The sequence below is a fragment of the Anabrus simplex genome, chromosome 6, assembly GCF_040414725.1.
Source record: "Anabrus simplex isolate iqAnaSimp1 chromosome 6, ASM4041472v1, whole genome shotgun sequence".
Lineage (NCBI taxonomy): Eukaryota > Metazoa > Arthropoda > Insecta > Orthoptera > Tettigoniidae > Anabrus > Anabrus simplex.
Window position 1 is genome coordinate 311,911,255 of NC_090270.1, and position 15,519 is coordinate 311,926,773.

Consider the following 15,519-nt stretch of genomic DNA (forward strand, 5'->3'; position numbering starts at 1 on the left):
TCCTAGTAATAGAACACTGTAATGTTCATTAATTGTAGCCGAAGGGGAGGTGATCTTACTTGCCTTCAACCCTCTTTAAAAGCAGAAGGAAATCCCTAAATAAACCTGCAGGACCCTCCTTCCCTTGAGCCGCTAAATTATGCCGCTAATGGCCCAACCAATAGTGAGCGAGGAGGTGCTGGCCAATGGGAAGTGAGGAAGGCGTGGTTACCCCTCCTCACTTCATGGCGGCTACCAAGTTGTTCCGCTCGCCAACGTAATGCATGCTTTAGTTTCGACCCTGACGCCGTGTGTGGTGTTCCGATTGACTTCACAGCCACTTCGGTTCTTCAACCCCTGTGTCCCTTATCCAACTGTCCATCAGATCTCGCTCGATATGGCTGACACGCTGCTAGCAGGTTGTGACAGCATGGTTTCTCATCTGGGGCCTACGACGGTAAGTCCGAACTCCTTGATAATATTGAACTTCATCGATGTCCAGTAAACTGTTTTGTTTTCCTAATTGACTGTAATGTTCAACTGGTGCTCATCCACGCGCTTCCCGAGGAGATGACGTTTAGAATGTGGCTAATGTGATTTTGAATTACCGTAATGTAAGAATGTTTTATTAAGACAGTGGTGATATTCTGCGTAATTTTTACGATCAGGTCGTTGTGTTAAGTGGAAACAACATTGAGTGGCTTATAAGCATAGGTTAGCGATACGGCAATTCTTTCATGTCGTGCCATAGGTACTACTTTTATAACAATTTGATATGAAGGTAAATAAAATGGAACTAGACTACAAATCTTCATCTCTGTGAAAATATTTAAGATACTGTAGCCTAGTGATGTGAACTTATTGACTTCATTCGATATAATTGGTACCTGTTCATTGAAAACCAAATATTCTTAAAAGGGTGGTGAATTTAAGCACCTTCTTCAAATGCCACCAGGCTGAGACATGATCGAATCCAAAATCTTGGGCTCAGAAAACCAACGCTCTGCCGTCAGAAACACTCAGGCCATTATTATTATTATTATTATTATTATTATTATTATTATTATTATTATTATTATTATTGTTATTATTTCACCGTTACGGTCTTCTAAGGACCACGTGCCAATTTAAACGCATCATCCTTTGTTGTTCTTTCTTTTTCATCCAATACTCCTTCATCATCTCATATGTCTCCTTCTCCTCTTCTCGGATCATCTTGGGCCTATTTTCTTTCCCTACGCACATTGGAATCCTTCAACATTTAACACTTTCTTTCTACATATCTCTCATTCTTCTTCTTCCTGTTCTTCTCCTATATTATTTTTTCTTTCAAATCTTTCTTGATTTCACGAATTCAGGTTGTTGTTGATTTCTTGTTCCAAAGATCTGTTTAGTTAACCTGTTGTCATCCATTATGTAGACTATAGGCCTAAGTGTCCACAAAAATATCAATCGCTTTTTCCCTATTATTTCTGTTCTGTTTTCTATGTTCCGATATATTTGATCATTACTTCTTGATTTCCAGAGTTTTGTAGTTTTGGTGGACCGAGTATTTACCGTATAATTCTTCTGTTCAGAACTTCAAAATTTATTCAGTTTGTATTTCAGTACTAGACATTCACTCGCTATAGGTAGGCCTATTCCGGTTTGACTACTGACTAGTGTTGTTTTTTTATGTTCCTACTTTTCGGCTACCGTATGCTCTTTCCATCTTGTGTATCCTTTCTTCTACAGCGGATTTTTCTAAACCGTTTCCTTGAATTATTTCTCCCAAAAATATGAATTATTTTACCTTCTTTATTCGACCAATTTCTGTTACTAGAAATTCTGGAGCACTTTTTATATTTGTCAGACATGTGTTTTTTTCTGTAGTAATTCTTAAACCTGTTTTGTTGGCTATCTCTTCGAAGATATTCACTTGTTGCATTTGCCAAGTTTTCTGAAAGTATGGCGAAATCATCTCCAAATGCTAGACAGTTCATTTCAACACCTTTGTCCTTTCTTCCTAGTGTTAGGCCTACAGGTGATATTATTATTATTATTATTATTATTCTTATTATTATTATTATTTGTTATACCCGACTAAGGAGTGCGATTTCACTTATTTAGCTGATGTCGTCCCCTTTTTTCTTCTCCTAAAATCTCTTCATCTTCTCGCTGTGGCTTTTCTTGTGATCTTTTAACCAGGTTTTGATGGTGGTAGTGCTTGGATGGTGTGTAAAGCTGTGATTATCGACTGATATTTTGAACTTGGATCTGCCTAACAGTGCCATCTCTGATGCATACTTTTTATGATCTTTTCCGATTTCGAGCAACCAATTGTTTTTTACTTTCATTGATAGGGCAAAGTTTAGGATTATGTTTGTCAATGTCGTTTTCTCGGTCATCGGATTAATTTTATTATTAGCTATTAGGGCCTATCTTTACTAGGCTATTATTATTTCTGGTTTTGAATGAGAGAAACTAACAAAGAGATTCAATTAATGGTTTGTTTTTATATAGCCGGGCTGAATGGGTCTGAGGGTAAAAACGGTACCTTTATGAGCTCAAGTTGGAAGGCTCGATCATTGGTCAGTCGGGTGATATATGAAGGCGCTCAAACAGATCGGACTCGTGTCGGTATATTTGCCGGTAGGCCTACGTAAAAATGAGAACTTCTGAAGGACACAATTCCATCACTTTGGCGTCTCCGAAAATTTAAAATTAGTCAGTGGTGGGTAAAAACATTATTATTATTATTATTATTACCTATAATATTTCAATTAAAAATAGTTCAAATCTCTAAGGGGTGGGGTTAAACACGGTAACTCATGCCACCCTTGCGTGCGCCACTGCATGAGGGTGAAGGCCTATATTTCTTGTAGACTAAGTAACTAGCTTGTTACACCGTTGGATAATTCGATAATTATTTGAGATATTAACTAGACATATTATTGTTAATAACGTTATGGAATTATTATTTCTTTTAATGGTTTGCTGTATTTTCTTTGTTTCTGATTTGTTCAAGATGAACGTTTTGAAGTAGACTAATGGAAGTTCCATGGGCTATAGGATATTATAATGTAAATTCTGAGCCGCGTTTAACGTCTGCCTAATTAATGACGATAATGATGAAATGTCGTATGGCTTTTAGTGCCGGGATATCCCAGGACGGGTTCGGATCGCCAGGTGCAGGTCTTTCTATTTACACCCGTAGGCGACCCGCGCGTCGTGATGAGGATGAAATGATGATGAAGACAACACATACACCCAGCCCCTGTGCCATTGGAATTAACCAATTAAGGTTAAAATCCCAGTCCCGGCCGGGAATCGAACCCGGGACCCTCTGAACCGAAGGCCAGTACGCTGACCGTTCAGCCAACGAGTCGGACACGATAATGATAATGCCCTGCCTTAAGTGATATGAAATATGATGGACATTTTTAAGAGAAAGGTAACAAGATGCCATTGCAACACTCAAGGATGTGTGATTAGGCTAATCTATAGACTATGCTAAATTAATTGTTTGCAAACAAAATGCACAGTCGTTCCTAAGATAGAGGGGTCTGATTCTGGCTGAGGTCGATGGCATTTGAAAGTGTTTAAATGCGAAGAGCCCGCGCTATGGTCTTCGAGCACGTGTAAGCTCCGTAAGCAATTGAGGAGACGCTAAAATTAAATAATATTAACGATATTAATTTATTAGTTTTCAATGTTTATGACTCCGGCTCAATAGCTAAATGGTTATCATGTTGGCCTTTGGTCCAGAGGGTCCCGGATTCGATTCCCGGCCGAGTCGGAGATTTTTACCTTCATTGGTTAATTCCAGTGGCTCGGAGGCTGGGTGTGTGTGCCGTCTTCAGCATTAGAATTCATCACAGGTAGGGCCCCATCCCTGTACCGTGTCAACTCGAAAGACCTTTTCGGAGGTTACACGCCATCATTATAAATGTTTATGTGTAAAATTAATTTAAGAATTTTGGAAAGTTACGTTGTTTGGATAGAGAGAAACAAAAAATCGTCTGTGGATAGCTACCCTTATAGGCCTAATACTCAACCTTCTGATGATTTAAATAATAAAAGAAAAACCGTTTTCTTAGTTCCCACTGAAATTAAGAAATGTGTAAACTATGGACAGCAAAAGAGAATGATTACGGCTTTGTCTAATCGCTGTAATACCTTAAGCCAAGAACTCATTCTACCATCAGTTCTCACAGTAGTCCAATTGACAACTGTAACGTAAATGCTTTTGATTGCTTTTAATCCCATAACCCCTCGCTACGAGTATCATCTCTTACCTCAGTACTCTGACTTAACGCCTTCTCTAGATTACGAAACACAAACGTAACTGTATATTCGTCTCAAAGCATTTTTTATCTACCTGGTACATACTGCAAATCTGATCCTGAGAGCCCCTCTGCGGTCTGAAACCACATTGGTTCCAAAATGCCAGTGAACTCTCTGCCTGGTGTACTAGTCAACGAAATAGCCTACCTCAATAGTTGTTGCAATCCTTCCTGTTAACTTGCTTATAAATAGGTGAAATTACTGCTTCCGTCCAATCACAAGGTTACTAACATTCCATGCTAATCGCATAATAATAATAATAATAATAATAATAATAATAATAATAATAATAATAATAATAATAATAATAATAATAATGGTGTATGGTCTCCATCGAAGCCGGTAGGCAACGTGCACGTCAATAAGAATGGGGCCTACAATACGTAAGATGAATTGTAATGAATGAAGACGACACAAACCCCCCTGCCGGGGATCGAATCCGGGATTCCTTCGACCAAAGGCCAGCATACTAACCATTTAGCCATGGAACCAAGCACAGTTGCATTATTCACTATTTTTGGCCGGCTATCCCGTGGATGGATTCAATTTACCTCAGCGGTACATGTACGGACAGATTTGTACATTGTGGAGAAAAAAAAATCTTTCGAGATCAGATCAAATAGACAAGTTAGCAGTTATGAGAAAATACGTCTCACAATTAGTTTTCTCTTGTGTTGTAGAACATTGAGATGACTTACACACGGACTAGTGCTTACGTTATATAGGCTACGTTGCTGAATTTAATTTTCAGTCTAGCCTTGGGTGTAAAATCCTTTGTTTCTATGGGAATATTAATTAGGCCTATATTAATATTCCAATTAATATTACTTATTCCAGTTGTCGTTTGTACACATTAATATAGGTTCATCTGGAATTGTGGTAATCATAAATATTTTTCAAGGAAGCTTCAGTGAACACCATTACTACAGTAGGCCTACACATTTCAGTTTACTCTTTAGGAATCATTTTCGGGTATTAATTTGCAAGCGCGTTTTCTCACTTTGTCGCCACAAGAGCCGTATCATTCTACATATAACGAAGAACACCAGCACCCACGTTGTATATTTTGATAAATTTATTTTCGTCTGTACTCCTTAAAGCAACATTCACAACCATTGAAGAAAACATTGGCTACTTTGATCCAAATCCAAATCTATTCATAGTCTAATAATGACGGGCTGAGTGGCTCAGAGGATAGAGCGCTGGCGATATGTGCCCAAGTTGGCGAATTCGATCCCGGCTCATTCTTGTGGTAGGCCTATTATAGAAGGTGCTTAAATTCGGCAACGTCGTGTGAGGAGATTTACGAACAAGTGAAGAAACTTTTGCGGGACAAAATTCCGATTCCTCGGCGTCTCTGAAAAGCCAGAATTAGTGAGATGAAAACCCCAATTATTATTTGTAGGCCTATATTATTATTATTATTGTTATTATTATTATTATTATTATTATTAGTATTAGTATTAGTATTAGTATTGTACTTTCAATAAAAGTTACAACAAGTAATTCTAATGAAACAACATATCGTCGGCTTACTTCTAAAAGTGTTTTAAGTGAAAAGCATAACACAGCCTATGGATCAACCTTCAACAAATGTGCTTACTAAAGGCATTTCATCCATTCTGACTAATTAACGACCGTGTAAGATAGAAAATTTCTAAGTCAGTTATTTTAGCGTTTTATAGTCAATTGTTAGATAAGTTCTTCACTTCATGCTTGCAAGCCGATCTCAAGAGAGACATGTCCAAGAACTGTGAATGAAAGAAAACATTAGAACATTATCATATTCTTTTGTTTTTGTTTTGTACTAAGACTTACGTCGTGATGAACTTGTCCTTGATAACGTATCTCGTGTGACACCTATCTGATAACACTTTATTTATTATTGTGGTGACTCAAGTAATGTGGGTAGGATATTAAATTTGTACTCTAGACTGCAGAAGGTAGAAGTACACAATGTGCGAGAAAGATTTAAGCCACGCAGAACTGTTAAAATGACATTCCATTATACACACCTGCCTCTTAATTTTAAGGATATTTTTCACGTGGAGAGATCATCTACTCCTTAATAGTCTCCCATTGTTATCAAATGTCTTCAGATTTCACAGTTGTGCAGAGGCTATTCTTACTTGCGAAACAAATACATCTAATCATAACAATGACGGGTTGAGTGGCTCAGAGGATAGAGCGCTGGCGATATGTGCCCAAGTTGGCGAATTCGATCGCGGCTCAGTCTTGTGGTAGGCCTATTATAGAAGGTGCTTAAATTAGACAAACTCGTGTGAGGAGATTTACCAACAAGTAAAGAAACTTTTGCGGGACAAAATTCCGATTCCTCGGCGTCTCTGAAAAGCCAGAATTAGTGAGGCGAAAACCCCAGTTATTATTAGTAGGCCTAGGCTATATTATTATTAGTATTGTACTTTCAAAATAAGTTACAACAGGTAATTCTAATGAAACAACATATTTGGTTTTTAGTTGTTTACTGTGTATACAATAGCGTACGAAGTCACAAGATTCACATCACTAGCTTATATATTCTTACCAATGTTGAAGTCCTTTTAGTCCATTTCAGTTCTTCATTTACTTTCACATCAAATTATTATCAAAATAAATAGTAACTGTGGTACAGAAAATAAAGGAATTACAACGTCACTAACGTACATAATTTATGCTTCTATGCCACTCAAAGCTGTATCCGCTCAATACAACGACCTGGATATGCAAAATAAGCTATCTCCATTATGATAGGGAAAAACTTACTCACATATTAATCTTAAATCACGATAGCCAAATAATATAGAAGTACGAGTGTCCAGACATGAATATAGTTTACAAACTTCAGAACGAATCTGATAAAAATAAAATTAAGAACTTCCTACCGAGTGTCTTAAGACATTTTCGTAATGCGATTTAAATACCGCTGAAAAGTAGAGGAACTTGTCGGCAATTTTAATATTACTGCTTAAAGGTTCATTGGTACAAACGGGACTGTGCATAAAATCTTCACATTTACGCTACTGATTGAAACTAATTCAATTAGGAGATTAGTTCATACGCATCGCTGAATAGGCTTACCATGTTATTGAAACAATTCCGTTCGGATCAATAAAAGCAGTATTTCTCTTTCATTACGTAGGCCTATGTTTCTTATCAGCAGTAGCCTACAACACTAAATTCATTTCAGTACCTTGATGCCATGAGTAGTGCAGTAATAAAGATGATTGTATTGGATGTTCTCAGCAGTTTTGATTTTAGAGTCTTTCTAGCTTTCTTTCTTTGTCAGAAAAATCACACAAAGCGTAAGTTGTGCTGTCAAAACTCTCTGTTTCTATTATTGTTATTATTATTATTATTATTATTATTATTATTATTATTATTATTATTATTATTATTATTAGACTACTATTTCGTTATGCCCATTCTTAGAGCGCGTTGGAACTTCTTCATTGGCTTGATGACTTTCGTCTTCCTGTTCATCCAAAATCTCTTCATAAAATCACCATGTTTCCTCTTCTGTTCTTTTGACCACTTTGTACCAGTTCTGCTGCTATAGTCATAATACTGAAAGAAGCGATCTGACATTTCTTAGAGGAAGGTCCATTTACTGCCTGTCTGGGTGGGCAGAAAGGAGTAGGGGGTATGGTTGCCATGGAAATGAGGACGGGCCCACTGCGGTTACCATGGAGATGAACCTGCTGACCGGCTCATGTTGCTTGGAGTTGCCAAACCTCTCACTTCTGAGCGGTCTGTAAAGATGAGGTCGTGGTAAGACCCCAGTTAGAGTATGGTTCCAGTGTATGGGATCCTCACCAGGATTAGGCTACGTGATTCGAGAACTGGAAACGTTCAATGAAAAACAGCTCGATTTTTACTGGGTGATTTCCAACAAAAGAGTAGCGTTGCGGACATGTTACAAGCTTTGGTGTGGGAAGACTTGGAAGAAAGGAGACGAGCTGCTCGACTAAGTGGTATGTTCCGAACTGTCAGTGGAAAGCTGGCGTGGAATGCCATTAGTAGACAAATAAATTTGAGTGGTGTTTTTAAAAGTAGGAATATGAAGATAAAGTTGGACTTAAAGATGAAAAATCGGGACAAATATTATATTCACTTATAGGGTGACGAGTTAAGGATTGGAATAATTTACCAAGGAAAATGTTCGATAAATTTCCAAATTATTTGAAATTACTTAAGAAACGGCTAGATAAACAACTTAGTCTATAGGAAATCTGCCACCTGAGCGACTGCCTTAAATGCAGATCAGTGGTTAATGAAATTGAGTAGGTCGTACTGTACATCGCAGTCAGTATTTTTTTAATTAAGAAGAAAACCAAGGAGGAAACCAACTATTGGAGAGAAAACATTGACAGTGTTATATACACATTAAAAAATGAATGATATGAAACGAACAACATTCCCTCCTGAATATTTCACAAGCTTAAAGGAATAAATGTAATTTAAAATTAGCACGAAAATTATTTTTGTTGTTAATATTTCCCCCTACCACCTCCGAACACCAGAAGGTGGAGAGGGAATAATGTACACGAATAATGAGGAAAATGCGAAATCCATAGAAATTAACAGAATTAGTGTTGAATACAGTTTTCCAGCAGCACTTGGTAACAAAAGGTGCAAGATACAGTATGGCGTAAAATTCACAAGAGAAAAAAAGAAAATAGGCCTACGGGAAAGGAATTCGTTAGGAATAACAATAACATAGTAACTTAAGTTATTTAATAATATTTTTTAATATGCTGATTTTCGTATCATACTCGCTGCAGTTATTTTCACGCTTATAAATATTATATTCTATTGTAAACTTTTAACAGAGTTATATTATTATTATTAGGCTATTATTATTATTATTATTATTATTATTATTATTGTATGTGTTTAATCATTCACGTATGGATGGAGAGAGGCAAGTAATCTTTTGAAGACGGTGTTAAAAGGATATCAAAATAAACGTGACTGCGATCCATATTAAGTTTCAAAACAAGAGAAGAAACTGCTCCTCAAAATAAAACCATGTGTCGAGTACTCAGGAGAGTTGATTCTAGTTCCAGCTCAATGATAGTCAATGGATAGTAGAATATTGTCAAATTGTGGAAATCTTTCCACTTATGAAGAATTTCCAGATCTAGGCCCTTATATAAGTCTTCTTCTTATTTCTCGTACGCTTCGATAAATTAAATCTGTTAGTTGTTACTGTTAATATAATTACTACGGGCTATTGGAGTGCATTTTAAATATTAAAATACATCTAATATTTAATGTAATATTTTTGTTGACTATTCATTTAAGGTGCTGAACGAGTAACTTATTACAGAGAGTCGCACTTTACAATAATATGTTTCTGCCATCGAAATTACTGAATTATTTGTTAGGTAAATTTAATCATAGGGGAAGTTAAAGTTTCCTTTACGCGATGCTATGGTAAAAAGCTTGAGAAGGAAGCATTCAACACTGATGCCAACATTAGGCTACTAGAAATTAATTCTCTAAAAATAAACATTAAGCCGAGAATATATTGATAAACTAACAAATTAAAGTGGTACAATTCAATATGGGCACACACAGGGAAGAATTCTTACATTGCAATCCGAGGTCTTGCACTTATAGATTTTCAAAAAAAATGTTAATTAATGCTAATTTAAAAATGAAAGATGTTTAGTAACGTTCTTTTACAAGTTGTACTGTATAAATAGCGCAATCATGTTGTTCATTAGATTGGTATATGCTAGGAGAGAAAATCCACAAGGGATTGCTGCCGTAGGACAAGAGATACGGTGATCAGAGGGATAGTAATTTACTATAATGCCATTCACATTTTCATACTGTATTTATAGGAAAACATGAGCTTATATCTCCCCTATAAATCTCAAGTAGATTGAGATTTTGAAATATTAGGTACACCTCATAACATTGAAAATAAAATATATAGGAAATAACCGTCAAAATTGTGACCACTCAACACCATAGGTTGGAATTTATGACTGTAAAGGTAATCAGACGTGTATGTGTAAGTTTTTGTCGGTTTTTGTGGTAAAGAAAACACGTAATTTTCAAGGGAAATTATTTTTTTGTTTATTCAAAATATTGGCCCTCGGATCCTACACACTTCGCCCATCTTTCAGCTAAGTTATGAATACCATGTCAGAAAAACTGCTTGTCTTTTGTGGCAAACCATTCTTCGAGCCACTTTTCAAATTCCTCGAAATAGCTGAAGTGCTGCTCTGCGAAATGATGCGAAGAGGTGATAGTCAGATGGCGCCAGGTCGGGGTAGTACGGCGGATGTGGAAGGATGTGCCATCCAAGCGATTTCAGTGTGTCTTTCACTGGTTTTGCTGTGTGAGACGGCGCATTGTCCTGTAACAAAATCACTTTGCCATGTCTTCTGGCCCATTCTGTTCGTCTTTCGATCAATGCGTAATTTAAATTAATCATTTGTTAGCGATAGCGTTGTGCATTAACGGTTTCGCCGGGCTTCAAGGGTTCATAATACAAAATACCGCTCTGGTCCTACTAGACACAAAGCCGAAGCGATTGTTGAAACCATGTCTCACATGTTCTAATCGATGGAGCATGTTCAGAAAACGGTGACTTTCCCCAGCCTTTTCCTTTTGATTAAATAAGAAAAACAATGCGTGCCACAAATGTTCTTTTTTTGGGCACAAACGTCGACATGATCGCTGAACGATACAACACAGACGCTAATGTTTGGCGGACTCAACTTGTGTGTGTTGGTAGATTAATGTCAGACGAACAAACTGACGTATGTGTCAAATTCATGCGCTGCGAACTGTTCGCTGAAGCCATCTCTTGGTGAAACCGTAAAAGACTTATGCATGCATCTGGTATTCGCCGCTAAAAATATTTACAGCAAGTATTCTCTGATACTGAATATCGTCGTTGCGTCTGCAAAAGTAGCTATGTGAAATATTTTAGCTTTGAACTTTAGCCGGTAAGGTTCTGTCTTCTAAGGTTTAAGATATGTGCTGCGGGTCTGTATTTCTCCATAGCGGTTTTCGCAGGCGCAAGGTCGATAGGCCCTATACTCCTTTCGCCTACAGTTTATCTGGACTATATTAGATCTAACTGGAACTGAATATAGCCCTATAGGCCTAAGTAAATAAACTATTGACAAATAAACTATTGATTACTTATTTCAAAATTAAATATAGCCTAGCTATTGTTATTGTATCTAAGTAATATCTGCCAATTACGTGATGTATCTATGTAATATTCTAGTAATAAACCAACAGAAAATGTCAGTAATAATGTTATTGACTTTACGTCCCACTAACTTCTTTTACGGTTTTCGGAGACGCCGAGATGCCGGAATTTAGTTCCCCAGGAGCCCTTTTTTTACGTGCCAGTAGATCTACCGATACGAGGCTGACGTAGCCTATTTGAGCACCTTCAAATACCACCGGACTGAGCCAGGAGTGAACCTGCCAAGTTGGAGTCAGGAGGCCAACGCCTCAACCGTCTGAGCCATTGAGCCCGGCAATGAAAATTTCAGCCAGGTAGGGTAAGGTGGTACACTTTCGATCAAAATTTAATTAATCGTGCACTCACACTTCATATGCGGTACTATCAATATTCTTTTATATTGACAATGAAGTAACCACCTTAAACAAAGGCACATATTAATAATAGCATTTAAATATACCCTCATTGTCAAAATTGTACGAAACAGAAGAGCTGTCTTTGATCGCAGTTGTACCGCTGGTGATACAATTCTGATCACATAAGGTACAATTTGGATCACACACATTTTCCATACACAAAATATATATTTTCTTTTCAGCCAACACAGATTTCGTGATACCACGTATTGCATTCCTGGTATTGAATCCACGGTCGTTTTATCACATAATTCTCACAGTTATAATCCAGATGACGAAATCGACCCTGGATGTCTTTTGAATGCTCGAGATGCATCTTCATGAAGATTTGTTGGGCTTGACATGCCGGTTATCTTTTGTTTTATGTTTGCGCTAATGCCATTCTTAAAAAAGAGATTATTTGAACTTAGTAATCTGAAAATGCTGACCTGATATTTAATGGGATGAAGATATTACCTGTCACATTTTTGCCGTGGATATCTTTTCAGGTGATGGAAAAATATTTTTCGTAGATTCGTCAGGTGATACAGTGCTTGTAACATTAACAGTTGACGTTGAAGCATTTTCCACAATGGTTGAATTATCTGGTATTGAATTAGTACTGAAGAAATGCAGTCATTCATTACATTTGGTGACAGGATGATGATTCTCTTTGGGTTGACTGAAGGAGTCTGAGGAAATTCAGGCAAGGGTATTCCTTCTTCGATAACCAACTGACTGAAGGTCAATGAAGGTGCAAACTTGAGCACTTCATATAAAGATTATTCCCTGATCTTCTGTGCGGCATCTGCAGTGAGAAAATTGCAAACATCTATGAATGAAATAGTACCGCGTGTACTTCAACAAAAGATCCATCAACTAGTTACAGAGAAATACCAGAGATAGTGCTTGCAGCGTCATAGTCCCGACTTGAGGTTCGTAGAGATATAGCGTTTTTATAAATAGCACTTAAAGAAAAGGTCCCAGAGCTTAGCTAAGACAGCTTCAAACTTATAAAAATGTGAAATACAATGAAGCAACTCTCACCTTGCAATGTATAAACGGCAGTTTCTTGCAAACTAATAGAATCGGACGTATTATTTTTCACATTCACAAAGGAGCTGCTTCACTGTTCCCACAGCCGGTGACACGTAAGTCGTACTAAAAGTGAAAAATGAAAACTTGGCCAGAGATAGGGCGTAACCCTCTAGATGGTCCGCCTCACACCTTGAGGGTGGGGGAATGAAAGCATTTCAAAGAATGAAATACAGTGGGTTTTCTAAATTTGATCGGAATTGTACTTATATCTAAACTGTACCACTCTACCCTAGGCCCTTATAGACCTAAACGCTGCGATAAGTGTGAGGACCACTGGGTGTGATCTTAAGGGAAACGTTTTAATCCAAGCTGGGAGCTTGTTATTTACTAAGAGCTTGTTATTTAATAATAATAATATATTTTATATCCTTTCAGTGACAGTTGATTTCAGAGACACGACAGAGCTGAAACTTTTTCGAAAAAATATTTTTTAAAAGTACCTATACACCTCAAGTAAATTGAGATTTTGAAATATTGCACCTTATTTCTTCGAAAATAAAAGGTAGGCCTACAGGATCAACCGACTACATCAAGGTTTGATCGCGCAACCTTGAGTATAAAAGGCTAATACCTCACATAAATAACTGTATTATGCAGTCGTAATAATAATAATAATAATAATAATAATAATAATAATAATAATAATAATAATAATAAAGAGAAGGATAAGAATGATGATAAGTGTTACCGGTAAGTGGATGTCCTCGCAGCTTGTATCTCTGGATGGTGGCCGTATCCCGAGACCTGGTCATAGGAAATAAGATTTTCGAAATGTAGTCACTCCCAGATGATTCCGATTGCATGTAAAATTGTAGGCCTTTAAACATATTATTAAGTCATTATTATAATTAAGCAGTAATTATAGTGAGTTCGATAGACTCTTTACCTACGTCTCTCAGCCAGCCTATTTAGTTTATATTCTTTTACATGCTTCGTAGGGAATCTTTTCGCAAGGTGCGAAAAAATATTACAAAGACTTTACTATATTTCGGTTTATATGCTACCATTTCTGTGATACAAGGAAATATGCCTAACAGCCACAGGCAGACTGAAAAGTTTCTTCTTCCGGAGTCCGAACCTTTAATTTCTCCTCCTCTGAAAGCTGTCTCTTCCGAATCCGCATACAATGTCGCTCAGTTATATTTATGAAATTTTGACTATAGAAATAAAAGTTACCTAACATGCTTCATATAATTTGTCTTACAAGGAATGTTCACGAAGTGCCAGGCAGATATTGGTATAATAACGAATAGCCTAACCTTTTCTCTACCTTACCCGCTCGTCTCTTATACTGTGTCATTGATTGTGCGAGTCTCTCGAAGTCTCTATTGTTATGGTTGACCAACAAGTGTACAGTATGGTGTCAACCTGTGCCTCTCCGAGGAAAATAACTCGGCGCTGTTCGGGCAAAAGGTTCTACTGTATCTCACAATGCTTTTCCCATCCATTATTTTCCTTAAGAGTGGTCACGCCTCGCAGCAACAATGGATATTTAGTCCATCAAAACCATACTCGCTGTGTTTATTTTCCTTTGCTGACGTATAAGGGAAGATGAACCTTACCGTGCCGCACTCTAGGAATGTATGTTTGCATGACTTATTTACGCACTCCTACAGTACGTATAATATACTTAGGGTTCATTTTCCTTTACACATTAGCATACGAAAATGAACACAACGAAAATTGTTCTGATGGACTGCATATCCATATGTGGCTGGGAGGCGTGACCAGTCTTAAGGGAAATAATGGATAGGGAGAGCATTGTGAGGTATAACCTTTTGCACGAACAGCAATGAACTGTTCTACAAATATGTGTAATGTTGAGAAATGACCAGATAGAAACAGATTAAATGGAACATCTGACCGAATTCTTTTCATATAAATTACTTCAATTATGTTCTAAATTGTTGTAATTTGTTGGTATTATTTGGCATTCAATTCCACGAAGAATTAGTTACGAGGCATTTATAAATTTTATTGTCGTACTTTTGTGTCAAAGCCAGCAGTACGGTGTAGGGATAGCGTGCCTGCCTCACCCGGGAGTCCCGGGTTCGATTTACGCCCAGGTCAGGGATTTTACCTGGATCTGAGGGATCGTTCTACTGTAGGTCCACTCAGCCTACGTGATTACAATTAAGGAGCTATCTGACGGCGAGGTAGCAACTTTGGTCTAGAAAGCCAATAATCACGACGGAGAGGATTCTTTGTGCTGACCACACGACACCTCGTAATCTGCAGGCCTTCGGGCTGAGCAGCGATCGCTTGGTAGGGCACGACCCTGGGGCTGTTGTGCCGTGGGGTTTGATTTAGTTTGAAATTGGGTCAAATAATGCGAAAATTTGCTCAATAAATATTTAACTAGCACGATTTTGTTGTTTCATTTTCAAAACGCCTATGACAGTTTTAAGGTAGGGCCTATTCTTTTTTTCAGAACTTTTATTGACCCCGAAATGTATTTTTGAAGAAAACTTGAACAAAAATAATGTTCAGTTGAGAAAGGGATAA

General features: G+C 37.4%; 1 protein-coding gene across 3 annotated transcripts in view; it reads left to right on the forward strand.

The window, feature by feature from the left end:
* The first annotated feature begins 286 nt into the window (after nt 1-286).
* LOC136875999 (forkhead box protein L2) overlaps nt 287-15,519 on the forward strand; it is a 407,368-nt gene continuing 392,135 nt past the window's right edge. For all 3 annotated transcript variants that reach the window (XM_068228124.1, XM_068228125.1, XM_068228126.1), the window contains exon 1: nt 287-436. In XM_068228124.1, coding sequence (XP_068084225.1) covers nt 377-436 — 60 coding nt within the window. In that variant the 5' untranslated portion in view covers nt 287-376. The remainder of the gene's footprint in view (nt 437-15,519) is intronic.